General features: G+C 40.0%; 1 protein-coding gene across 2 annotated transcripts in view; it reads left to right on the top strand.

Annotated features, from left to right (window-relative positions):
• Positions 1-26,924, top strand: part of LOC143782355 (cadherin-9-like) — a 343,076-nt gene that overhangs the window by 278,193 nt on the left and 37,959 nt on the right. Inside the window, exon 9 of one of the 2 annotated variants that reach the window (XR_013216937.1) lies at positions 3,973-4,089. Coding sequence is in view for 1 of the 2 variants with exons in the window: in XM_077269717.1 (XP_077125832.1) it covers positions 3,973-4,094 (122 nt within the window). In the remaining variant the exon portion in view is untranslated. Of the gene's footprint in view, positions 1-3,972; positions 4,095-26,924 lie in introns of both variants that reach the window. The other variant, XM_077269717.1, reaches the window with a different exon arrangement.

The raw sequence follows: 26,924 nt of genomic DNA, 5'->3' as shown, positions 1-26,924 counted from the left end.
TTATTTTACACATTAATATGGTTCCCAGGGCCTGAAGGAGAGTTTCCTCTCCTTCAGACCCTGGGAACCATCAGGGATACCGTCCGATACTTGAGTCCCATTGACTTGTATTGGTATCGGGTATCGGTATCGGATTAGATCCGATACTTTGTCGGTATCGGCCGATACTTTCCGATACCGATACTTTCAAGTATCGGACGGTATCGCTCAACACTAACAGTGATGGTGAATGCATTGTAATGAGAATACATACTGTAAAAGGCTGTGAGATGTGTTGGTTGCATCCTGACCCTGATGTTATGGTGTCCAGTAGTTCTTGTTCTTACTGTGTTACATTTTAAACTTTATTAATGAAGAATTGATTCTAAGCATTATACTCAATTTGTGGCCTGCTTGCACCATTACTTTGGTTATGAAGAATATGTTTTGAGTTTTTTGTCCTCTACACTTTTTGGGATATTTTCTTGAGTGTTAATCCCTTAAATTAGTCAGAGAACAGTGAGTTAATTAGTTTCCCCAACAGGCTGGATAGATTTAGCAGAATGGTGTGTAGCTTGACAACACACATCGAAAATCAGTGCAAGTCGATATAAACTATTATTATCACTGCCTTGTGTATATATCCATACATTCATTGAAGCCCACCAAGAGTTAAATCACACTAGTAAGAATTACTAACTTTAATAGCTGAAGGATAGCAGACAGCTGATGGCTGGTGGTTTTAATCTGGGTAGGGGCCAATATCCATAATGGTTCCAAGCCTATTAATATCCGCTCACAGCCTTCTGTTTAGTCTTTACTGGTTATTTAAAAGGTGACCTCCCAAAAAAATGACATGAGGTCCCCCCTATTTTTAGTAATAAGTAAAGGCTAAACAGACAGCTGAAGGTAGATCTAAATGGGCTGGGAAGGGGCCATGGATATTGGCTCCTTTCCAGACTAATAACAACATCCCTCAGGCACCCCAGAAATGGGCAATCCACTAGATGTGCCAATTCTCAGCTCTTCCCATGTGCATTGGCAAGCGGTTTATGGGGTTGATGTAAGCTGTTATATGTCTGCTGATATCAAGCCCAGAGGTTAGTAATTGAAAAGTTTCTTTAAGACACCTTATTACTAACCCCGTACTCAAAAGTAATTCAGACACACAGAGAAAAGTCCTTTAGTTTTAAATCTCTCCCTGAGAATTACCATCTTTTATTCATTTATTAACATAAACATAAAATAAAAAAAAGTAATCCTCACCTGTGCACGGTTAATGCATATTGATGAGGTCTGACTATGTTCCCCCGACTCTGCTACATCCGGATGCAGTGCTGAGCGGTGACATCAGTAATGTGATCGCTCAACGTGACAGCCAGAACACACTGATAGTGTCGTGAGAACACAGCTTCAGTAACCGCAGGTCACAGTCGGCGGTTCTCATGGTCAGCTCTTTGTGAACCAGCTTGTGAACTGCAGTAATCTTACTGTAAGGTTACCTGAGTTCATAGCACCTGGATCTTTTGCTGCACAGTGTCAGTGCCGGACTGATGCACATCCGCGAGTCTGGCACTCGGCACTCTGGCATCAACAGTCTGGCACTCGAGCTACTATGAGATTGGTGGAAGTGAACTCAGTTAAAGGTTACCAGATTTAATAGCCACCCAATCTCCCAGCAGCTATGAGGCCCAGAAACCTCATGGGAATCTTTGAAGGACACTTTAATGTTAATGGAGTTTCCACCTGCTGGAACAACTGGATGCTATTATCTAAGGTTACATTGTGTTAGGGTTGGCAGAATGCACCGAGTAAATATATATTGAATAGTAGGTGTGTTCACAACCCGGGGTCCACCGTGCAGGAGAGAAACCTGCTGCTAGTAGATGGCGGTACTGTATGGCGGTATAAGCGAACTCTGTTGCTTCGCAGAGACGCTTGAGAAAAGAGAATGCTGTGCCCTGTTAACCTCACAGGGGAACAGCTAGCAAATAGAGTCAACAGTGGTCATGCAGTCAGCAAAGCTTACACACAACTCCTCACCGGAGGTGCCGGTATTCTGGGGGCTTATTTCAGCCGGGCCCTGAATCCACTCACACAAAACTCCTCACCAGTGGTGCCGGTATTCTAAGGGCTAATTACAGCCGAACCCTGAATCCACATGCATAAGACCACACTGGCGCAGGGCACATAACTATAGTTGATACTAGCGCATGGCCGTGCGGCCATGCGAACCTTTTATAGCTGCAGCAACTTCAGGACCATCCTAGAGGACCAATGGGAGTTGCTACAGTACCTGAACAACTTCAGGACTTTCCTAGAGGACCAATGGTAGCTGCTGCAGTACCTGAGCATGTGACATCTGACCTCCAATGAGAGGTCTTACCTTGGGCATGCTCAGAAGGAGAAAAGCAGGACTTAGTCCCAGAGACATCTGCTCGCTGCTGACCAGTACTGGCTACAATGGCTGAGCCTGGAAAGGCAGCAGCAACCATCCGCACAGTATCAGGCTGAGCCAGACACTGGGACCGACGTCTCCGCTGAGCATTCTCCACTGCGGCTGGAGAAGAATGGGAGACCGCAGCGGAGATGGTTTGAGTTTCCCCCTATGCAGAGGCAGGAACTCGACCCCTAACACATTGGTCATGTATTTTATTGTACTTATTAATAAATAATTGAAAAAATAATAACATGGGGTCCCCCCTATTTTTAATAACCAGCTGAGGGCAAGCAGATAGCTGGGATCTTCTTTTATTTTTCTGGGAAGGGACCAATATCCTTAAAGGCTCCCAGCCTATTAATATCAGCATTCAGCTTTCTGTTAAGCTTGTAATGTTTATTAAAAAGAGGGACCCTTCAAAAAATCATTTGGGGTCCCCTAATATTTAATAACCAGCTAAGGCTAAACAGAAAGCTGTGACCTAATCTTGGCCTTCTCCCTGACTAATAACACCAGTCCTCAGCCACCTCAAAAATGGCACATGCATTACATGCACCAGTTCTAGATCTTAGCCTAGGCTCATCTCGCTTGCCCTGGTGCTTGGCAAGAGGGGTAATAGTTTATATGGTTGATGTCAGTTTTGTAATGTCAACTGACATCAAGCCCATAGGTTAGTAATGGAGAGGCATCTATCAGACACCCCCATTACTAACCCAGTAAATTAAAAGAAAAAAATACACATACTCAGGAAAAAAACACATTTTATTTGAATAAAGACTCTCTCACACAGTCCCTGTTTTACCCAATTATTAATTAAAACAAATCTCCACAGATCTGAAGACATCCAAATTGGTTCAAAATTGTCCACCAATTTTCTCAGGGGTATCACGTCAGTAACATTATCACCCATGATCCATGACCACAAGAATGAGGTCATTTTTCACAGGCATGATGTGACATTACACCAGTGAAAAAGGACCACGAGTAGCCTCTGCAGTCTCGCCCTTGCGGTCCTAGCTCACAGCGATGATGTGACCACAAGAACCAGGCTTCAAAGTTTATTCAAGGTAATTTCTTTTGGGTATAACATCATCGCCCGTGACAGATGACCTGATGGCCAGCACCACCACCGAATAGATGATATCTGTATCCACAGAGATGAAATATAAGCAGTGTTTGGGACTGAAGACAGCAGCCCACACTTACAATATTTGGCAGCAGCCATTTAGCTATTTTACTTCATATTCAAGTGAATGGGAAAAAAGTAGTGCATGGCTGTAGCTGCCCTGAACACTCCTGATATTCAAACTCTGTAGGTGCAGATTTCAACTAATATTATTCCCAATCCCCAATTATTGTCTGAATGACAATGTGCAACATCTGCAAATTTATTAAAATTGCTTCTATTATTATTAGTTTGAGAATAATTGCAGTCAGTCTAATCTTGTAATATTTTAATAAAATTTGCATCAGGCATGTTACATCTCAATTTATATTTAATTGCTTTGAATAATAATTTACCTTTTTTACATCTATTTTTTTTTTTTTTTTAGAAAATCCCAAGCTTAGCAGATATGTACAAGTGTATATAAAGATACAGGACATTAATGATCATGCACCAGAATTTGCAGAACACTATGAGACCTTTGTATGTGAAAATGCAAAACCAGGTCAGGTGAGTAAAAATTATTTTATTTTAAAGCAATGCTTATTATTGGTTGATGTGCTGGAGCTGGTGCAAATATCCACTGATGCTAAAATGTTATGGCCAAAGTGTTATGTTTCTTAACAAGTGTTAACTGTTTAACCGCTATTATTATATGTAAACTGCCTTACAAAGCATCTCAAGTGCAATTTATCCATTAACATAAATGACCTCATGAAGCGTACTTGCTAGGTAATACAGAGCCAAATAAATCCAAATCTAAAGGAAAATGGAGTTGTCATTTGCCATTTGCATAAAACTGTTAGCAGAGTTAACAACTTTATGGTTTGGAGGCAATAATTTTAGTTTTTATTTTCAATTAAAGGGAAAGGAAGGTCAGGATTGCTGTGTAAGATTCTCATAGTCAAGTGTTTATTTTTTCTCCTGCATATACGATGTGCTTGTATAGAACATACTGTAGCAGGTGCAGAAGGTTATACAATGGCTATACAGTGGTTATACAGTCGTTATATAGCTTCTTCTGCTTTGTAAGAGAATACTGCAAGTATTCCTTCAGCCACCAAAAGATGTAGTGGTTTCTGTGTAGTGGCTGTTGCCAGGAATTGCAAGTCAACTTATATTTAAGAGAATAGAAGCTGATCTACAATACTGAACATACTCAACAATGGTCATGATGACACAGTATATTGTGCTGTTGATCTTCATGTAAGATATACTTCTGGCCACTACACAGAAACTGGTAACAGCAGATCAGTGAAGGTGATGGGTGTCAGACCTGTTATGATGACCTGGTGGTTAGGAGCACTAGGAATGACCTGATGAGCAAAATAGTAATACAGGACAAGCTCTGGGAAGTGGGAGCTCTGCTGACCGCAACCCCTAATCCTATCACAAACAACTAGAAATAGCCGTGGAGCGTACCTGACTCTACCTAGACGCCTCTTCACAGCCTAAGAGCTAACTACCCCTAAAGACAGAAAATAAAGCCTAACTTACCTCAGAGAAATTCCCCAAAGAAATAAGCAGCCCCCCACAAATATTGACTGTGAGTTAAGATGGAAGTCACAAACACAGGAATGAAATAGGTTTCAGCAAAGGAGGCCGGACTTAACTAGACAGACTGAGGATAGAAAAGGTATCTGTGCGGTCAGCATAAAAAACTACCAAAAAACCACGCAGAGTGTGCAAAAGAGACCCCCGCACCGACTCACGGCGTGGAGGTGCCACTCTGCATCCCAGAGCTTCCAGCTAGCCAGGCCAAATCATGATAGCAAGCTGGACAAGAAAAACAGTGGTAAACAAATAAGCTAGCAGGGACTTAGCTTTTGCTGGAGTAGACAGGTCATCTGAGAGATCCAAGAGGGAACTGAACCAGTACTAGAACATTGACAGCTGGCATCAAGTAATGATCTAAGTGGAGTTAAATAGAGCAGCAGCCTAGAACTAAACGAGGTCAGCTGAGGAAAGAACCTCAGAGCCAGCAGCTCCACTCACAGCCACCAGAGGGAGTCCATGGACAGAACTCACCGAAGTACCATTCATAACCACCGGAGGGAGTTCGAGAACAGAATTCACAACACAGACCCACACTAATCTGATATGGTTGATGTCATCTTAGAATAAAACTGAAATTCTTCTCAATCCCTGCAGTGTCCACAGGAGTCCAGCTATGTGTGTCACCTGGGCTTCAACTGCTGAACTTGTGGTAACAGCACGGGGAAGATCAACATGATCCACACACCCATAATGCAGATCACATTAACCACCCCTCATGGTGAATACTGTAGATGCAGACATACTTAACAATTTGGTTACCTCTTTTTTCTTTAGACACACAACTATTACCACCATGTGCTAACCTTGTGGTTTCACAACGTCTTCCTCCTTTCCTTAGTGGTGTGCGGTAGCAAAGGAAAGGGGGATCTTTAGTGAACCAGCAGGCAGTACAGTGTTCTGAAGTCTCCTTTTGCATTTAGTAAAAATAGTTCCACATGTGAAATAGTGAGAATGAATGTAAGTACCGCAGAAAGCTTTGCATCTTTCAGTGAGACAGAATGTGTAGCCAGCTCTCCTATTGATGGACTCCTTTGCTCATTGCTCTTTAGTGCTAAATGACAGCTTGTACCAAATTTCCACTTGTCCCTGCAAGCACACCACTTTGCTAGCACACACAGCAATATAGAGAAAAATGGGTTTTAGAAAAAAACTTTTTATTCTGCTTGTTAGCTCAACTATTAGTAGTGCGCCACCCTAGGCTCAGGTCTTCTGCCTTATAGCAAATATGGCCATATTCCAACATATTGCTTTCTTTATAAAAAAAAAAACTCACTATCTTGAGGCCAGAGTCACACTAGCGTATAGCATTTGATGCAAGAACATTGGAAGCAATACACTACTGAGCATGAGTCAAGTGTCAGTGCTCTGTGCTCCTATCCTCTGGCAGAGAGAATCGGAGCACAGGTGCGGAGGAGACATAGAAATTAATTTCTCTATATCCTTCATTGCCGGCATTAATGTTGATATTTCACATGCACCCATAGACTTGTATTGGTACGTGCTGATTCTTGCAGCCATTCGCAGTGTGCTGCAATTGTTTTTTCGCATGCCGATTTGGCTTGGAAAAATAATTGCAGAGATGAGCTGCCCCATAGAATAATAATGGATGAAGTGTTATCCAATATTTTATTGGATTGCACTCTTCTGATTTATTCTGTTTTGAGCGAGCCCTAATAAATTAGATCCTCCCCAGTTTGTTCAGAACTGCTAAGCATATCACCTGCAGTATTTTGTCTCCAGTACAAAACCATGTAAAAGCGTTTTCCATAGATTAGTTTGTACGCCTTGATAAGGAAATCTTATTTTACTTATTGTATCTTTTACTTAGTAAGATCATTTTCATCATCTTTTATGACTTTCTCATTTATATGTGTTATAAATGTTTTGCAAATCTATTTAACGAATTAAGATTGCACTATTTTTTTTTATCAAAGTGTTCTAAAAGACATAACTTTGATTTTTTCATCAACATATAATTATGACTTTTTTATGCTGATGCTCGTTTTCCAGCAATGGCTATTTGAATATACAGCAGTTTACCTACTCCTTTAACCCCTTAAAGCCCAGGGCTTTTTTCGGTTTTGCATTTTTGTTTTTCACTCCCCTTCTTTCCAGAGCCATAACTTTTTTTATTTTTCAGTCAATTTGGCCAGGTGAAGGCTTATTTTTTGCAGGAATAGTTGTACTTTTGAAGGACACCATTGGTTTTACCATGTTGCATACTAGAAAACGGGAAAAGAATTCCAAGTGCGGTGAAATTGCAAAAAAAGTTGCAATCCCACACTTGTTTATTGTTTGGCTTTTTTACTAGGTTCACTAAATAATAAAACTGACCTGCCATTATGATTCTCCAGGACATTACAAGTTCATAGACATCATACTTGTCTAGGTTCTTTTTTATCTAAGTGGTGAAAAAAAATTCCAAACTTTGTTAAAAAAAAAGAAAATTGCTCCATTTTAAAATGTCCATAACGTCTCCATTTTTCGTGATCTCAGGTCGGGTTGAGGGCTTACTTTTTGCTTGCTGAGCTGAGATTTTCAATGATACCATATTGGTGCAGATATGATCTTTTGATCGCCCGTTATTGCATTTTAGTGCAATGTCATGGCGCCAAAAAAATGTAATTTTGATGTTTTGACTTTTTATCTAGCTATGCTGTTAGCAATCAGGTTAAACCTTTTTTTAATTGATAGATTGTGAAATTCTGAACGCGGCGATACCAAACATGTGTATGTTTGATTTTATTTTTATTGTTTTATTTTGAATGGGGTGAAAGAGGGGTGATTTGAACCTTTTATTTTTTTTATTTTTGTAATATTTTGAAAAACATTTTTTTTTTTACTTTTGGCATGCTTCAAAAATCTCCATAGGAGACTAGAAGTTGCCACAACCCGATCGGCTCTGCTACATAGAGGTGATGATCAGATCTCCTCTATATAGCAGAATTGCTCATTAGATATGAGCGCCGACCACTGGGTGGCGCTCACAGCAAGCCGGCTCTGACAACCATAGAGGTCTACAGGAGTCCTCAGGTTGTCATGCCAACACACCGGTGACCCATGATCACATGACAGGGTTCACGGGTGCGCGTATTTCTGGCCCGACAGCCGGAAGCGTGATTTAAATGCCACTGTCAGAGTTTGAGAGTGGCATTTAACTGGTTAATAGCTGTGGGTTGACTGTGATTCCACCCACAGCTACTGCGGGCACACATTAGCTGTTCAAAACAGCTGACATGTTCCTGGAACAATGTGGGCTCACCGCCGGAGCCCACATCAAAGGGAGGGACCCCAACATCGGCGTAAATGTGCTCCCGATGTCGGTAAGGGGTTAGAAGACATTTTTCAAAAATCCTCCTGATGAAACAAAGATGAGGACGTGGAAACACATTGAGGTCAGGTTGAACTGGTAGCTATGTGGGGTCTTTACTAGAGATGAGAACTTGTTTGAAAAACATTTGCCAACCTCAAAGTCTGCACGGACATTGCAGATTTGGGTTTGTGTTCAGATTGCCGAGCATTTTCCTCAAAAATAACAAAATTTGGTAAATGATCAAGTTTCCACTAAGGCTGTGAGTACATGGCGGTTCTGATCAGCAGTAACATTACTGCCAGTAAGATCACTATCTTCTGTCAGATTACAGGTCAGCAGGCATCCGCTGATGAGAGACTATAACTCCCATTAGCCTGCGCTTGCTGTAGCTAATAACAGCAAGTAGACCCATCTGCTGGCACCTGTGCTCAAAGTAAAGAAAAAACAAAGTTAAAATGAAAAAAATAAATAGTGAAATAAAATAAAAATAAATTAAAAGCACAGTATGTACTCACTTTACACCGAATCCCTGAAGCCTTTGTCTTCTGTAAGAAATCTGAAATAATAAAAAAAAACACCATATACTAACCTTAACACCTAATTCTCCAATGAAATGCAATTCTCACCTGGAAAGGAGAAAAAATAATGAACCACCATATCCCTTACTATCTGCCGTAATCCATACTGTCCCTTCATGATTCAAATAACTTGTAAAACAGTCACATCAGCTGATGAGACTGTTCTACTCAGCAGCTGGTGACACACTGACAAAACCGTGTAATCACTCCTGCAGTGTGTAGCAGAAACTTCACTGATAAATTCTGGTGAACTTTCTCACAGCAGATCAGCGCTACACACTGCAGGACTGATTACACACTCCTTTCAGTGTGTCGCTGGCTGCCGGGTAGAACAGTCACATTAGTGACTGATCTACTAGTCTTCAGGATCATCATAGAGCATTATAAAATTATCTCTTCACTAAGGAGAGCTGAGAAATATGATTGTTTAGTATCTTAATTAATTTGTAGGGGACATGAGCGTCAGTGGACTGGGCAATGACGTGAGTATGGTTTAATTTAGAGTCAATGAAGGAGTGTGTGTCATTATTTCAAATAAAGGACTTTATTCTGGGTGTGTTTTATGGGGGTTACTATGGGGTTAGTATTGGACAGGTGTCTTATAGACGTCTCTCCATTACTAAGCCGTGGGCTTGATGTCAACAGGCAATACAAAGGTGACAACAACCCCACAAATATGAACCCCACTTGCCACTGCCACAGGGCAAGTGGGAAAAGATGGGCAAAGAGCCAGAATTGGCAAATTTAATATATGCACCTTTTCTGGGGTGCAGGCTGCTATTTTTCAGGCTTGGGGGCAGCAATATTCATGGCCCCTTACCAGCCTGAGAATACCAGTGCCCAGCTGTCAGCTTCAGTTTGGCTGGATGTCAAAATTAGGGGGAACTCTACTCCATTTTTTTAATTATTTATTTTAATAATTTGATAAACAGAGTGGTGGCCCCTGTATTGTTGATAACCAGCCTTGCTAAAGCTGACAGCTGAGGGTTGCAGCCCGCAGCTGTCAGTTTTGCCTGGCTGGTTTTAAAAAATACAGGGGAACCCATGTCAATTGTTTAAATTATTTATTTATAGTGCAAATGATGGGTCAATTGATGCCTTTTTTCCTCATGTCTGTCCCTAATTTGAGCTGGTTTGACAGCTTTTGAGAACCACTGAAGGTGTTGTCTATGTGTTTGGTTTTCCCTCCCATTTAGTTCAATGCTGTTCGATTATGTTTGGCAACATCAGTAAGTTCGGCAAACATAGCTGATCCGAACCTCAAAAGATTAATTTATCTCTTGTGTCTACCCTTGCTGACAAGCAATGATATATGCTGTTTTTCAATCGATTGACATGTTGCAATTGTTGATTTGTAAATCATGTCCATTCACTATATGTTAAGCACTTTAGCATGATTAGCACATTATGCTATGGTCACTACTACGCCATATCTGTATAACTATTAGGACTTTATTGGGATCCCTCTTCATGAAATGTTTTATGCAGTACATATTGTGATATTGCCAGATTCATTGAATTATTATGTCTTAAATTATGAATGTTAATTGCCTACATCAGTAATCCCTTGTCCATAGGGATCTTTTTTATGTCTGTGATGGGATAAATCATTATGACAACAGATATATTTTTTATTTGGCTGCATTGTCACTTGGTTGTTATATTCCCATATAGGGATAATTGTTTGTTGCTCATTGAATTATCTCCCCTTCTTTAGTGAGGAATATCTACTTAACAGGGTTATGTAGGGCAAACTAAGGCAAAACCATGGTGAGCGAGGGAGCCACAAACTTGCGCGAATCTCCGCAGCAAGGTAGGGGGTGTCATTAGGGAGTAAAACAAGGTAAAGAATCAGGCTATCGCTATGACCCTCTCACTACTTGCTCTACTGTATGTAAACAGTTTGTATTGCATGAAATTAGATTATGGGTATTTATGTGACATCTTGATTGTGTACCTACAGTATATGAATATCTTGGTTTGTTTTGTAGATGCCATTGCTTTATTATTATTTTTTTCCTTTTGTCAATCTCCTATTTCTGAAAAATGGTTGACAGACAACAACCATATCCATATTTAGTTCGGCTGGTTGTCAAAAATGAGGGGGGGGACCACAGGCTGTTTTTTTTTTTATTATTTAAATAATAATAGATAACCATTCCCCTTACCAGACTGAGAATACCAGCCCACAGCTGTTAGCTTTTGCTTGGCTGGTTGTCAAAAATTAGGGACTCCACGCCATTTTTTAAAAATATTTATTTAAATAATTTAATAGACAGCATTGTAACCCCTGTATTCTTGATAACCAGCCTTGCTAAAGTTGACACCTGAGGGTTGCAGCGCGCAGCTGTCGGTTTTGCATGCACTGGTTCTATAATATAGAAGAGACCCCATGTAATTTTTTTAAATTAATGTATTTATTTATAGCTCAGGCACTTGTTGATGAATACTCCCATCAGCGGTGCCTGCTCTCGCTCTTATCAGTGACAGCAGGTGTACGCTGATGAGATTAATACTCTCTCATCAGCTGACGCCTGTGACCAACTGTAACCTTTGTACTGCTGATCACAGCTGCTGGCTAAAGCTGTCATCTGACAGTATGGGCACCGCTGCACTCTGACCAGCGGTAATGATCTTACAGCCAGTCAGAGCCCTTGCTTTCTGTGCTGTCACGCAGATGACAGCTTGGCAAACAATGGATGTTTGAGCCCTCCATTCATCTAAAGGGGCTCTGGGTTCAGGTTCGGGAACCATTCTGGTATCCAAATTGAATTTTTTTAGATGTTCAGCTGAACCCGCTGGACACAAACATCTCTTGGCTCACCCATCACTAGTACTAGACAGTTACTGTCCAGTACTAAACTCCGAACATGGACTTTCCCCTGCACTCCATAGCAATGTTCAGAGTTCTGGGGTAAGGAGAGAGAGAGAATTGTTTTCCTTTCTCAGTTCGGGTAACCTTTCATTTTAGTGAGATTTGGGTTTGGATACTGTTCTGGTACCTGAACCTAACTTTCAAATAAAGTTTGGGCTAGGTTACCAGAACCCGAACTTACACGAGTCCGCACATCCCTATTGCTTAGATAGTAAAATAACTTTTGATAGTTTTCAAAGAATTATACAATAACACAAAGAATTAGGTAATACTGTTAAAAAAAGAGAAAGAATAGAGAAAACCGCAACCTTTTTTTAACCCACCTCCCTTCTTGCTTCATTTCTGCAAAAGCACCTATTTTATATCTAGTGGCTCAGTAAATAATCTTGACAGAATTATTGGATATTTTCCATTCTTTTTTTTTATTTATTGAGCGGATGGTATCTTCAATCCAATTTTGGCACATTGCAATCTCTATAGTGAAATATGCACATCCAATAATTGATATTTCTCTCAAATCCATATGTGACTTTGACAAGATGTAATTCCCTTTTCTAATACATTTTATGCCTAACATGACCTTAAACATATGCTGGCATTTTGCATGCCAGTGGCCACATGTTGGAATATTGTTATAGGAGTTTTCCGTATGTATTATAAGGATGTGGAATGAATAATTTACTCTGTTTAATATTCTAAACAGAATTTATCTCCATTTTTCTGATCATACAGTTTTTCCTATTTTATTTAATTATTTGAGGATTCTTTGAAATTCCTCTCTAGCAAGGTATGTTCCTAATTTTCTCCACATTGTACTAATTCCCTTTTTTTGTTTGAGTATATTTTTAAAATGGCATCATATCCTTAGCTGTTTTGACTAGGTTTACATTTTCTATTTTTTTGTATTTTGATCCTTAGTCATTTATTTAGAACAATCACTGCCTGTGCATGATATAGGAAATGAGAATTTGAAAATTGGTATATTCTTACCAGTTCTTCAAAAAAGATTGCAGTTCCTTCTTTGGTATTTTACAGTTGGTAGGTCCACTTCAGTTCTAGAGCTTTTACATTTCACATACTTATGTTGAATTCTCAAAAATCTGAAACCTTTTGGACCTTAAATTCTTAGTTTGGTTGTTCCCCTAAATAACTTTATTTGCTGAGTTTATAAGATTATTGAAATTCCAAAAATATTTATTTTATTTTTACTTTCCTACTATAAAAGCACTTAAAAATATTAGGTTTTTTATCATTAAATATAAAGGCCCATGACATTTTTTTTCCATCAAGAGAAGTGAACAAGAGTTTAATGCTTGCATGATGAGTTGCAGCTATTATTTGTAAAACTATGAGGTGCAAATGACTTTTTATGACTAAAATTGTTTATTATGTTATTAGGAGGCATGATAATCAAACAAAATAGCAATTCTCGCAGTGTTTTTTTGTTCCTCTATGATATTCATTGTAAGGATCAACTACAGTGGATTGCAAAAGCATTCACCACACTTGGCTTTGTATCTCTTTTTTTACATAATAACCTGTGTTTAAATATTTTTGTAATTTGACTTGTGTATTATGTTTCAGCACTAAATAATCTAAGTTTGTGAAGTGAAGTGAGAAAAATATAGGCATACATTAAATTTATGGGATCACATAACTAAAAATTGGCATGTGCATATGTATTCACCCTTTTTGCGATGAAGCCCCTAAAATTTTCTGGTGCAAGCAATTACCTTCATAAGTCACATGCTTAGTGAAAGGAAGTCCACCTTTTGCAAAATTCCACAGAGGCTGCAACAACATTAAACAAGAGGTACCAGTAACCAAACAACACCACGAAGACCAAGGAGATCTCCAAATGAGTCAGGGACAAAGTTGTTGAGAAGTACAAATCAGGGTTGGGTTGGCTTATAAAAAAGGATCGCAATGTCTGATGGTCTCACAAAGTACCATCAAATCCATTATCATCAAATGGAAGGAAGATGGTACCACAACAAACCGGCCAATAGAATGCCACCCACCAAAACTCTTAGCCCAAGCAAGGAAGGTCTTTAATTAGAGAGGTAGTACAGAGATAATATAAAAACATATAAAAGTTAAAATCACCCACCATTTGCCCCATTCAAAATAAAACAATGAAAAATACACATATTTGGTATCGCCACATTGAAAATTGCCCGATCTATCAATATATAAAAGTAATTAATTTGATCGGTAAACTGTGTAAAGAGAAAATAGTCAAAATGACATATTTCCATTTTTTTTGGGTTGCCGCAACATTGCATTAACTCATTTACCCCTGAGGGTGGTTTGCATGTTAATGACCAATTTTTTACAATTCTGACCACTGTCATTTTATGAGGTAATAACTCTGGAACGTTTCAACAGATCCCGATGATTCTGAGACTGTTATTTCATGGCATATTGTATTTCATGATAGTGGTAAAATGTTTTCAGTATGAGTTGTGTTTATTTATGAAAAAACTGAAATTTTGCAAAAATTTGGAACATTGCGCAATTTTCCAACTTTGAATTTTCATGCCCTTAAATCACAGAGATACGTCATACAAAATAGTTAATAAAGTAACATTTCCGACATGTTTACTTTACATCAGCACAGTTTTGGAAACAGCATTTTTTTTGTTAGGAAGTTTTAAGGGTTAAAAATTGACTAGCGATTTACAAATTAAAGTTAAGGACTCTATATGACAGAAGATACCCAAAAGTGACATCATTCTAAAAATTGCACCTCTCAAGGTGATAAAAACCACATTCAAGAAGTTTATTAATCCTTCAGGTGCTTCACAAGTATTCAAATCAAATATTTTTTTATTTTGACAATGGTAAAAGTTAAATATGGACCCCAAAATTTGTTGTGTAATTTCTCCTGAGCATGCCGATACCCCATATGAGAGAGAAAAACACTGTTTGGGAGCACCGCAGAGCTCAGAAGGGAATGAGCGCCATTTGGCTTTTAGAATGCAAAATTTCCTGGAATCATTAGCGAACATCATGCCCCATTTGGAGAGCCCCTAATCTGCCTAAACAGTAAAAATCCCCCACAAGTGATGACCTTTTTTAAACTAAACCCCTCAGGAAAATGATCTAGATGTGTGATGAACTTCTCAGAAGTTTATAATGCTGAGCTGAGCTACAAAAATAAAATAAAAAAATTTCCCCACAAATATGTTGTTAGCACAAAGTATTGTATTTTCGTAAGGGTAACAGGATAAATTGCACAATACAATTTGTTGTGCAATTTCTCCGGAGTTCACCGACACCCGATATGAGGGAGAAAACCACTGTTTGGGCACATGACAGAGCTCAGAAGGAAGGAGCGCCATTTAACTTTTTGAATGTGAACTTTTCTGGAATCATTAGCGGACGTCATGTCCCATTTGGAGAGCTGCTGACATGTCTAAACAGTGAAAATCCCATTTTGAAAACTAGACCTCTCAAAAAATCTATGCGTAATGAGCACCTTGAACCTCCTGGTGATTCACAGAAGTTTATAAGCTTGAGCCATGAAAATAATAAAATCAGATTTTTCTCACAAAAACTGTTGTTTTAGCCCCAAGTTTTTAATTTTTCTGAGGGAGAATAAGACATTTTTTTACAACAATCTGAGGTACATTTTTTCCTGAGTGCACTAATACTCTACATGTCATCTATTATAATGTAAAAACTATTTTTCAGGCATAGTTCAAAGCTCAGAAGGCAAGTAGCACCAGATTTTACTGTTATGGTTTGCAGGTGCCAAGACCCACTTGGAGAGCAAATGAAGTGCCAGAACAGCAGAACCCCCTAAAAGTGACACCATTTTACAAACTACACCTCTCAATTAATTAATCTAGGGATGCATTGATCATATTGACACTATGGGTGTATCACTGAATTTTAAACCATTGGGCAGTGAAGATTAACCCCTTAAGCCCCGAGGGTGGTTTGCACGTTAATGACCGGCCGATTTTTACAATTCTGACCACTGTCCGTTTATGAGGTTATAACTCTGGAACGCTTCAACGGATCTTGGCGATTCTGACAATGTTTTCTCATGACATATTGTACTTCATGATAGTCATAAAATTTCTTCGATATAACTTGCATTTATTTGTGAAAAAAATGGAAATTTGGCAAAAATTTAGAAAATTTTGCAATTTTCCAACTTTGAATTTTTATGCCCTTAAATCACAGAGATATGTCACACAAAATACTTAATAGGTGTTGTGAATTCTGCTCTTGGGCTCCCTCCGGTGGTTATAAGTGGTAGCGCTGCTGTCTGTCCTTCACAGCAGTCATCAGGTGTGTCCACTTTGGACTGGGCTATTTAGTCTGGCTTCACCCTTTAGTCAGTGCCAGTTGTTAATTGTTTCTGGAGGATTCACATCCCTTCCTGGTCTCTCCTGCTTGCTGTTCTTTTCAACAAAGATAAGTTCTGCTTGTTTTTGCTGCCCACATGTTGTGGGCCTTATTGTTCAGTGCATTTCATGTTTTTCTTGTCCAGCTTAATCTGTGTAAGGATTTATGCAGCCAAGCTGGAATCTCTGGAGAGGTCGATATACCCTCCATGTCTTTAGTTAGATGTGGAGTTTTTGTATATTCTGTGGTGGATATTTTCTAGTTTTTTTAATACTGACCGCATAGTACTCTGTCCTGTCCTTTCTATTTAGCTAGAAGTGGCCTCCTTTGCTAAATTCTCATTTCAGTCTGTGTATGTTTTTTCCCTCTCCTCTCACAGTCAATATTTGTGGGGGGCTGCCTGTTCTTTGGGGATTTTCTCTGAGGCAAGATAGTTTTCCCTTTTCTATCTCTATGGGAAATTAGTCCTCTGGCTGTGTCGAGATGTTTAGGGAGCGCTAGGTACATTCCACGGCTACTTCTAGTTGCGGTGTTAGGTTCAGGGTCTGCGGTCAGTACAGGTACCACCTTCTCCAGAGTACGTCCATGCTGCTCCTAGGCCACCAGATCATAACAAATAGGTAACATTTCCCACATGTCTACTTTACATCAGCACAATTTTGGAACCAATTTTTTTTTTGTTAGGGAGTTATAAGGGTTAAAAGTTGACCAGCAATTTCTCATTTTTCAACACCATTTTTTTTTTAGGGACCACATCTCATTTGAAGTCATTTTGAGGGGTCTATATGATAGAAAATAATGAAGTGTGACAACATTCTAAAAACTGCACCCCTCAAGGTGCTCAAAACCACATTCAAGAAGTTTATTCACCATTCAGGTGTTTCACAGGAATTTTTGGAATGTTTAAATAAAAATGAACATTTAACTTTTTTTCACACAAGATTTATTTCAGCTCCAATTTGTTTTATTTTACCAAGGGTAACAGGAGAAAATGGACCCCAATAGTTGTTGTACAATTTGTCCTGAGTACGCTAATACCCCATATGTGGGGGTAAACCACTGTTTGGGCACATGGCAGAGCTCGGAAGGGAAGGAGCGCCATTTGACTTTACAATGCAAAATTGACTGGAATTGAGATGGGACGCCATGTTGCGTTTGGAGAGCCCCTGATGTGCCTAAACATTTAAACTCCCCACAAGTGACACCATTTTGGAAAGTAGACCCCCTAAAGAACTTATCTAGATGTGTTTTGAGAGCTTTGAACCCCCAAGTGTTTCACTACAATTTATAACGCAGAGCCGTGAAAATAAAAATTCTTTTTTTTTCACAAAATAGATTTTTTAGCCCCCAGTTTTGTATTTTCACAAGGGTAACAGGACAAATCGGACCCCAAAAGTTGTTGTCCAATTTGTCCTGAGTACGCTGATACCCCAAACATGGGGGGAACCACCGTTTGGGTGCATGGCAGTGCTCGGAAGGGAAGGAGCACTATTTGGAATGCAGACTTAGATGGATTGGTCTGCAGGTGTCACATTGCATTTGCAGAGCCCCTGATGCACCTAAACAGTAGAAACCCCCACAAGTGACCCCTTATTGGAAACTATACCCCCCAAGGAACTTATCTAGATGTGTTGTGAGAACTTTGAACCCCCAAATGTTTCACTACAGTTTATAACGCAGAGCCATGAAAATAAAAAATCTTTTTCTTTTCCCACACAAGTTATTTATTAGCCCCCAGTTTTGTATTTTCCCAAGGGTAACAGGCAAAATTGGACCCCAAAATTTGTTGTCCAATTTGTCTTGAGTATGCTGATACCGCATATGTGGGAGGAACCACCGTTTGGGTGCATGGCAGAGCTCGGAAGGGAAGGAGCGCCATTTGGAATGCAGACTTAGATAGATTGTTCTGCAGGCATCGCGCTGCATTTGCAGAACCCCTGATGCACCTAAACAGTAGAAATCCCCCACATGTGACCCCATATTGGAAAATATACCCCCCAAGGAACTTATCAAGATGTGTTGTGAGAACTTTAAACCCCCAAGTGTTTTACTACACTTTATAACGCAGAGCCGTGAAAATAAAAAACATTTTTTTTTCCACAAAAATTATTTTTTAGCCCCCAGTTTTGTATTTTCCCAAGGGTAACAGGAGACATTGGAGCCCAAAAGTTGTTGTCCTATTTGTCTTAAGTACGCTGATACCCCATATGTGGGGGGTACCACTGTTTGGGCGCATGGCAGAGCTCAGAAGGGATGGAGCGCCATTTGAAATGCAGACTTAGATGGATTGGTCTGCAGGCGTCACGTTGCATTTGCAGAGCCCCTGATGTACCCAAACAGTAGAAACCCCCATAAGTGACCCTATGTTGGAAACTAGACCTCCCAAGGAACTTTTCTAGATGTGTTGTGAGAACTTTGAACCCCCAAGTGTTTCACTACAGTTTACAACGCAGAGCTGTGAAAATAAAAAATCCTTTTTTTCCCACAAAAATGATTTTTAGCCCCCCTAATTTTTTTTTCCCAAGGGTAACAAGAGAACTTGGACCCCAAAAGTTGTTGTGCAATTTGTCCCAAGTATGCTGATACCCCATATGTTGGGGTAAACCCCTGTTTGGGCGCATGGTAGAGCTCAGAAGGGAAGGAGCTATTTTACTTTTTCAACGCAGAATTGGCTGGAATTGAGATCGGACGCCATGTCGCGTTGGAGAGCCCCTGATGTGCCTAAACAGTGGAAACTCCCCAATTCTAACTGAAACCCTAATCCAAACACACTCCTAACCCTAATCCCAATGGTAACCCTAATGACACCCTTAACCCTGACACACCCGTAACTCTAATCCCAACCCTAATCCCAACTGTAAATTTAATCCAAACCCTGACCCTAACTTTAGCTCCAACCCTAACTTTAGCCCCAACCCTAACCCTAACTTTAGCCCTAACCCTAACTTTAGGCCCAAACCTAACATTAACTTTAGCTCCATCCCTAGCCCCAACCCTAACCATAGCCCTAACCCTAGCCCTAACCCTAACCCTAGCCCTAGCCCTAGCCATAACCCTAGCCCTAACCCTAGCCCTAACCCTAACCCTAATGGGAAAATGGAAATAAATACATTTTTTTAACTTTATTATTTTTCCATAACTAAGGGGGTGATGAAGGGGGGTTTGATTTACTTTTATAGCTTTTTTTATAACGGATTTTTATGATTGGCAGCTGTCACACACTAAAAGATGCTTTTTATAGCAAAAAAGTTTTTGCGTCTCCACATTTTGAGACCTATAATTTTTCCATATTTTCGTCCACAGAGTCATGTGAGGTCTTGATTTTTGCGGGACGAGCTGCCGTTTTTAATGGTAACATTTTCGGGCACGTGACATTTTTTGATCGCTTTTTATTCTGATTTTTGTGAGGCAGAATGACCAAAAACCAGCTATTCATGAATTTCTTTTGGTGGGGCGTTTATACCGTTCCGCATTTGGTAAAATGGATAAAGCAGTTTTATTCTTTGGGTCAGTACAATTACAGCGATACCTCATTTATATCATTTTTTTATGTTTTGGCGATTTTATACGATAAAAACTATTTTATAGAAAAAATAATTATTTTGGCATCGCTTTATTCTGAAAACTATAACTTTTTTATTTTTTTGCTGATGATGCTGTATGGCAGCTCGTTTTTTGTGGGAGAAGATGACGTTTTCAGCGGTACCATGTTTATTTATATCTATCTTTTTGATCGCGTGTTATTCCACTTTTTGCTCGGCAGTATGATAATAAAGTGTTGTTTTCGGCCTCGTTTTTTTTTTTTTTTTTTTTTTCCCCGGTGTTCACTGAAGAGGTTAACTAGTGGGACAGTTTTATAGGTTGGGTCGTTACAGATGCGGCGATACTAAATATGTGTACTTTTATTGTTTTTTTTATTATTTAGATAATGAAATGTATTTATGGGAATAATATTTTTATATTTTTTTCTTTATTTAGGATTTTTTTTTTCTTTTACACATGTGGAATTTTATTTTTTTTAACTTTTTTACTTTGTCCCGGGGGGGACATCACAGATTGTGGATCTGACAGTTTGCACAGCACTCTGTCAGATCGGCGATCTGACTTACAGCGCTCCTGGCTTACCAGCGCCTGCTCTGAGCAGGCGCTTGGTAAGCCACCTCCCTACAGGACCCGGATGCAGCCCCGTGGCCATTTTGGATCCGAGAACTGCAGGGAGAGGAGGTAAGAGACGCTCGGAGCAATGCGATCACATCGCGTTGCTCCGAGGGTCTCAGGGAAGACCGCAGGGAGCCCCCTCCCTGCACGATGCTTCCCTATACAGCCGGAACACTGCGATCATGTTTGATCGCAGTGTGCCGGGGGCAGTCCGTGACCGCTCCTGGCACATAGTGCCGGATGTCAGCTGCGATAGTCAGCACGGACGATCGCATATGACGTACTATCCCGTCGGTGGGAATTAAGGCCCACCCCACCTCGACGGGATAGTACGTCATATGGGATTAAGGGGTTAAAACACTACTTTTTTTACAACAAAAATTTTGTTTTAGCCCCAGATTTTATATTTTCACACAAGAAGTGGGTAAAATGGCACCAAAATTTGTCCCGCAATTTCTACTGAAAGTTTCAATACCCCATATGCGACTGTACAGTACTACTTAGCCATATGCAGAGACTTGGGAGCAATGAAGCGCTATTTACCTCCTTAAGTGCATATTTTCCTAGAACAGTTTGCAGACTCCATATACAGAACCCCTAATTGTTAGAAGAGCAGAATCCCCCCTCAAGTGACCCAATTTGCAAAACTATACCCTTGGGGAATTTATCTACAGGTGTAGTGATGATTTTGACTCCATGGGTATTTTCCAAACAAGCAGCAATTAATGTTGCCAAGTGAAAATTGCAAACTGCAGTTTTAATGACCAGTACGCTCTAGTGACCAGTACATTGCACTCACCAGCATGTTATGCCCAACCTGTGCTTCTGGTGGCATGCACCCATAAGTTAGGCAGGCTCTCATCGCTTCAGGAATACCAAATGTGGAGGCTATATGTGGTTTATGTACACTGTGGGGCTCAGAAAGGAGGGGGTATTTGGATTTGGGAAACCAGGATTTGTTGAATTTCTTTTGCCAGGTGAGGAGCAATTTTGCTTTCCCAGAGCCTTTGTGCTGCTAGTAACGTGGAAGCCCCCTGTATTTCCTTTAACAGATGACAGACCTGTGTGAGGATATTTTTTTTTGTAGATTGAGTTGAAGCTTTTATTGGGAACATTTCACATAATGTATGGGATCACATTTATCCGGCGCTCTATGCTGACCACTTATTTTGGGGTTTCCATCTAAATCTCAGAATGACATGATTCAGTTGTAACCCATGAGGGATCCATTCAGTATAATGAGGCAGCAGAGTTACTCTGGTCTCTGTTGTTCTTTTCAGTACTGCACAAAACTGTGGCCAATGACACTTTTAGGCAATCCTAAAAAGACGGACACCAACGGATCACAGGTCAGACGGCATCCACAGTACCTCCATCTGCTACATTATAGGGAATCTTCTGCCGGGTGTTCAGTCTGATTCACGTATTTCAGAGATTTACATGGAAACCCCGGTGTAAACGTTCGGCGCAGAGTGCAGGATTGATGTGCCCCGAGCCTTACTGCAAACTTTGGGAGGGAGAACGAAAAAATAAACACCATTTGAAGGTTTAGTTTTATTTATTTTTATCTCCAATCCTCATACGATATAAATGATTAGGAGACTTTATTCTTCGGGTCGGTGCGATTACAGCGATACCCGATTTATATCGTGTTTTTATGTTTGGCTGTGGTCACACACTAAAAGACGCTTTTTATTGCAAAAAATAGTTTTTGCATCACCGCATTTTGAGAGCTATAATTTTTCCATTTTTTGGCCCACAAAGTCATGTGAGTTTTTTTGTGGGACTAGTTGATGTTTTTATTGGTACCATTTTCGGGCACATTACATTTTTGGATCGCTTTCTATTCTGATTTTTGGGAGGCAGAATGAACAAAACCCATCAATTAAGGAATTTCTTTGGTGGGGGTGTTCATTCCATTCCATGTGGAAAAATTCATAGGGAAGTTTTTTGCTGCGGGTCAGTACGATTACAGCGATACCCTTTTTATAAATCTATTTATGTTTTGGCTCTTTTATACAATAAAAACTGTTTTATAGAAAAAAATTATTATTTTTGCGTTGCTTTATTCTGAGAGCTATAACTTTTTTATTTTTCTGCTGATGGAGCTGTTTGGTGGCTTATTTTTGGCAGGACAAGATGCCGTTTTCAGCTGGACCATGTTTATTTATGCTTGTATTTTTTTTTTTTTTATTCCACTTTTGGTTCGGCAATATGATGAAAAAGCATTATTTTTTGCCTTTTTTATGGCGTTCTTTAAAGGGGTTAACTAGTGGGAAAGTTTTATAGCTCATTTACCTATAAAATGCCTATTTTATAGGTATATTTTTTAATATTTAATAGACCTGTATTACTAATATGAAGACACCATATAGGGCCTTTGCCTTGCTTTATTTCTATTGATATCTTAATAACATGTAATATATGTCATATAAATAACTGTGGCCTCAGTATAGATGTTTCAACCATGAATAAATTAATTTAAATTTATCTAATAAACTTGGATGTTAGCTTACAGTCTCGCTGGAAACCTGATTTTCCTGCTTATGGCAATATGGAACAAGTACATTAACCAATTCACAAGCAGGTATTTTTTAGTTTTTGTTTTTTCCTCCCTTTGTTTGAAGAGACTTAACTTTTTTATTTTTCCATCAACATAGCCGTATGAGGTTTTGTTTTTGCAGGAAGACTTGTACTTTTGAATTACATTGTTCATTTTGTCATGCGATGCAACAAAAAGCAGGAAGAAAAATCCAAGTACTTTGAAATTGCAAAAAAGTGTAATTTCACAATTTTTTGGGGGGGGGTTCATTTACCATGTTCATAATACTGTAAAACTGACCAGGAAAAATTTTCTCCAGGTCAGTATGATTACGTATATTCCAAACATGTATCATTTTGTTTAAATTAAATGGTGACAAAAATGAGAAATTTGCAAAAAATAAAAATAGTGTCACCATTTCCCTAAGACCAGTAATACTTTCAATTTTCGGGATATGGGGCTGTGTGTTGGTTTATTTTTTTATGCTCTGTGCTTGCTTTTCTACTGATACCATATTAGGGTAGATACAATGTTTTTATCGTCTCTTATTGCATTTTATTGGAATGTTGTGGTGGCTAATAGTGTTGAGCGATACCGTCCGATACTTGAAAGTATCGGTATCGGATAGTATCGGTCGATACCCGAAAAGTATCGGATATCACCGATACTGATACCCGATACCAATACAAGTCAATGGGACACCAAGTATCGGAAGGTATCCTGATGGTTTCCAGGGTCTGAAGGAGAGGAAACTCTCCTTCAGGCCCTGGGATCCATATTAATGTGTAAAATAAAGAATTAAAATAAAAAATATTGATATACTCACCTCTCCGGAGGCCCCTGCACCTTACCGCTGTTAACTGACAGCCTTCTTTGCTTAAAATGAGCGCATTTAGGGCCTTCCATGACGTCACGGCTTCTGATTGGTCGCGTGCCGCTCATGTGACCGCCACACGACCAATCAGAAGCCGTGACGTCATTCTCAGGTCCTAAATTCCTAGAATTAGGAATTTAGGACCTGAGAATGACGTCGCGGCTTGTGATTGGTCGCGTGGCGGTCACATGAGCGGCACGCGACCAATCAGAAGCCGGGACGTAATGGAAGGCCCTAAACGCGCTCATTTTAAGCAAAGAAGGCTGCCGGTTAACAGCGGTAAGGTGCAGGGGCCTCCGGAGAGGTGAGTATATCAATATTTTTAATTTTAATTCTTTTACACATTATTATGGATCCGATACCGATTCCCGATACCACAAAAGTATCGGAACTCGGTATCGGATTTCCGATACCACAAGTATCAGCCGATACCCGATACTTGCAGTATCGGAATGCTCAACACTAGCGGCTAATAAACATAATTCTGGCTGCTTGATTTTTTTCTTACTACACTGTTTACCGATTTTATTAATTTATTTTATATTTTGATAGATCAGACTTTTACAAATGCAGCATTACCAAATATTTGCATTTTTTAAATGGGTTTACAGGGGAGAGATTTAAGGTATGTGTCCTCTGGCCGGATTACATCTGGATTAGCTGCAGATTGAACGCTATGTACAACCGCAGCATTCAACCCGCAGCGTCCAGATGTTACAGCACAGTGGAGGGGATTTTATGAAATCCCGTCTCCACTATGCGTGCAAACAAGCACCCGGCGGGCCTGCGTTTACGGGCTTGCGGCGCGTCTTTTTAGATCGCAGTATGTCTGTTTACCTGCGTCGCCGCAAGGTAAATCACAGGGCCCTATGAATGGGGTGCGGAGACCCCGGATGTGTGCAATGAACACATCCGGAATCACCGCGCGTACAGAAGGGGGCGGCGTTTTGGGCGGAGCAAATTTTCCGCTCTGTCCATAGTGCCGTCATTACGGATGGTGGACACATAGCCTTAGCCTTTTGTGTTTTTTTTTTCATATTTTTAGAAACTTGCTTTTACATTTTACAGTTTTTAATAGTCCCATTAGGAGACTTGAAGCTGCAATCCTCTGATCACTTATAGCAGTGCATCAGAACTGCTATGTATAGCTAAAATCACCATCTCCTATGAACGTCAGCTAAACATTGTATTTAACAGGGATGTCATAATGAAAGACACAAGGGTTATCACGAGACCTCTGGCCTGTCATGGCAACCTATCTGCACCCCATGATCACGTCAGGTGCCCTGATGGATGAGAGGAATGACAACCCTCCTAAGAGAACGAGTTACATGCCGCTGTCAGAAATTAAAAGTAGCATTTTAAAGGTTAGCAGTCATGAATGTGTAGGCATAAATTCGGCATTCCAGATAGTTGTAATGGTGAGGTTTTTTTTTAGAGTAATCCAGAATAGTTATAAATGTTTCAGTCAACAATAGACTTTCGTCAGTACACTAATTGCAATGCTAAAACTGCTAAGAGTTCAGTGGTTGCGTGATGCTGTGGCATTCACCACTAGTAAAATCTCACCACTGCACCTACCTGGAGTGCCTAACTTATGTCTATTTAGCTATCAGACAAGATCCTGTTTGTGCACCCATCCACAGAAAGGCTGTACGCCTGACCTGAGCACATGCAGACAAGTCCACACTACCATTAAGTTCCACACACTCATTAAACAGAAATGATCTTAGAGCTCCGACGCACACTCCAGGAAACCTTTTATATGTTCATGTTCATGTCCAGTCAGACATGACCTTGCTCGTGGACCAATCCGGAACTGCCACGTCACCTGAGCAGCTGATGACTGACCACCAACGAGAGGTCGCCACCTCACGAGCATGCTCAGTAGGGTGATTACTGGACTAAGGCCGGGGACACACTTAACGTATAATAAAACGGTCCATTTTTCACGGACGAGAATCGCACAAATGTTTCCAAAACAGTGATCCGTGTGCAGTGCGAGGATGCGATTTCCTCACATCAAATGATCCCTTTGACATCCGTGTGACATCCGTATGGCATCCGTATGCCGAGATTTTCTCGCAGGCTTGCAAAACCGACATCTAATGGATTTATGGGCTCAAATGTTCGTTAAAAAATATATACAGCATATATATATATATATAGATATGTCATTGAGACACATATATATATATTCTGTATTTATATTTCATTCAGCGCGATATCTGTGAAAAGCCGGTAATTCAATTGCCGGCTTCTCATTTCTCCTTCACAAACCCGACAGGATATGAGACATGGTTTACATACAGTAAACCATCTCATATCCCCTTTTTTTTTGCATATTCCACACTACTAATGTTAGTAGTGTGTATGTGCAAAATTTGGCCACTGTAGCTGCTCAAATAAAGGGTTAAATGGCGGAAAAAATTGGCGTGGGCTCCCGCGCAATTTTCTCCGCCAGAGTAGTAAAGCCAGTGACTGAGGGCAGATATTAATAGCCAGGAGAGGGTCCATGGTTATTGGCCCCCCCTGGCTACAAACATCATCCCCCAGCCACCCCAGAAAAGGCACATCTGGAAGATGCACCTATTCTGGCACTTGGCCACTCTCTTCCCACTCCCGTGTAGCGGTGGGATATGAGGTAATGAAGGGTTAATGCCACCTTGCTATTGTAAGGTGACATTAAGCCAGATTAATAATGGAGAGGCGTCAATTCTGACACCTATCCATTATTAATACAATTGTATGAAAGGGTTAAAAAAGACACACACATTATTAAAAATGATTTTAATGAAATAAACACACAGGTTGTTTTAGTATTTTATTGTTCTCTCAATCCATCAGAACACCCTCGCTTGGCAAAATAATAAACTCACAAGATACATACCTTCAGATGAACTGTCATGTCCCACGAAGTAATCCATCTGAAGGGGTTAATTATTTTACAGCCATGAGCTGCGCTAATGCACTCGCTCGTGTCTGTAAGCCCCGGGTAATGAAAGGAAATCTGAGTGATCTGTACTTACATTGAGTTGCGGTGATGCGCCCTCTGGTGGATGAACTCATATGAACTCGAGCGTG

The sequence above is a fragment of the Ranitomeya variabilis genome, chromosome 6, assembly GCF_051348905.1.
Source record: "Ranitomeya variabilis isolate aRanVar5 chromosome 6, aRanVar5.hap1, whole genome shotgun sequence".
Lineage (NCBI taxonomy): Eukaryota > Metazoa > Chordata > Amphibia > Anura > Dendrobatidae > Ranitomeya > Ranitomeya variabilis.
The sequence above is the reverse complement of the archived record's forward strand: the minus strand, read 5'-3'. Positions and strand labels throughout refer to the sequence as shown.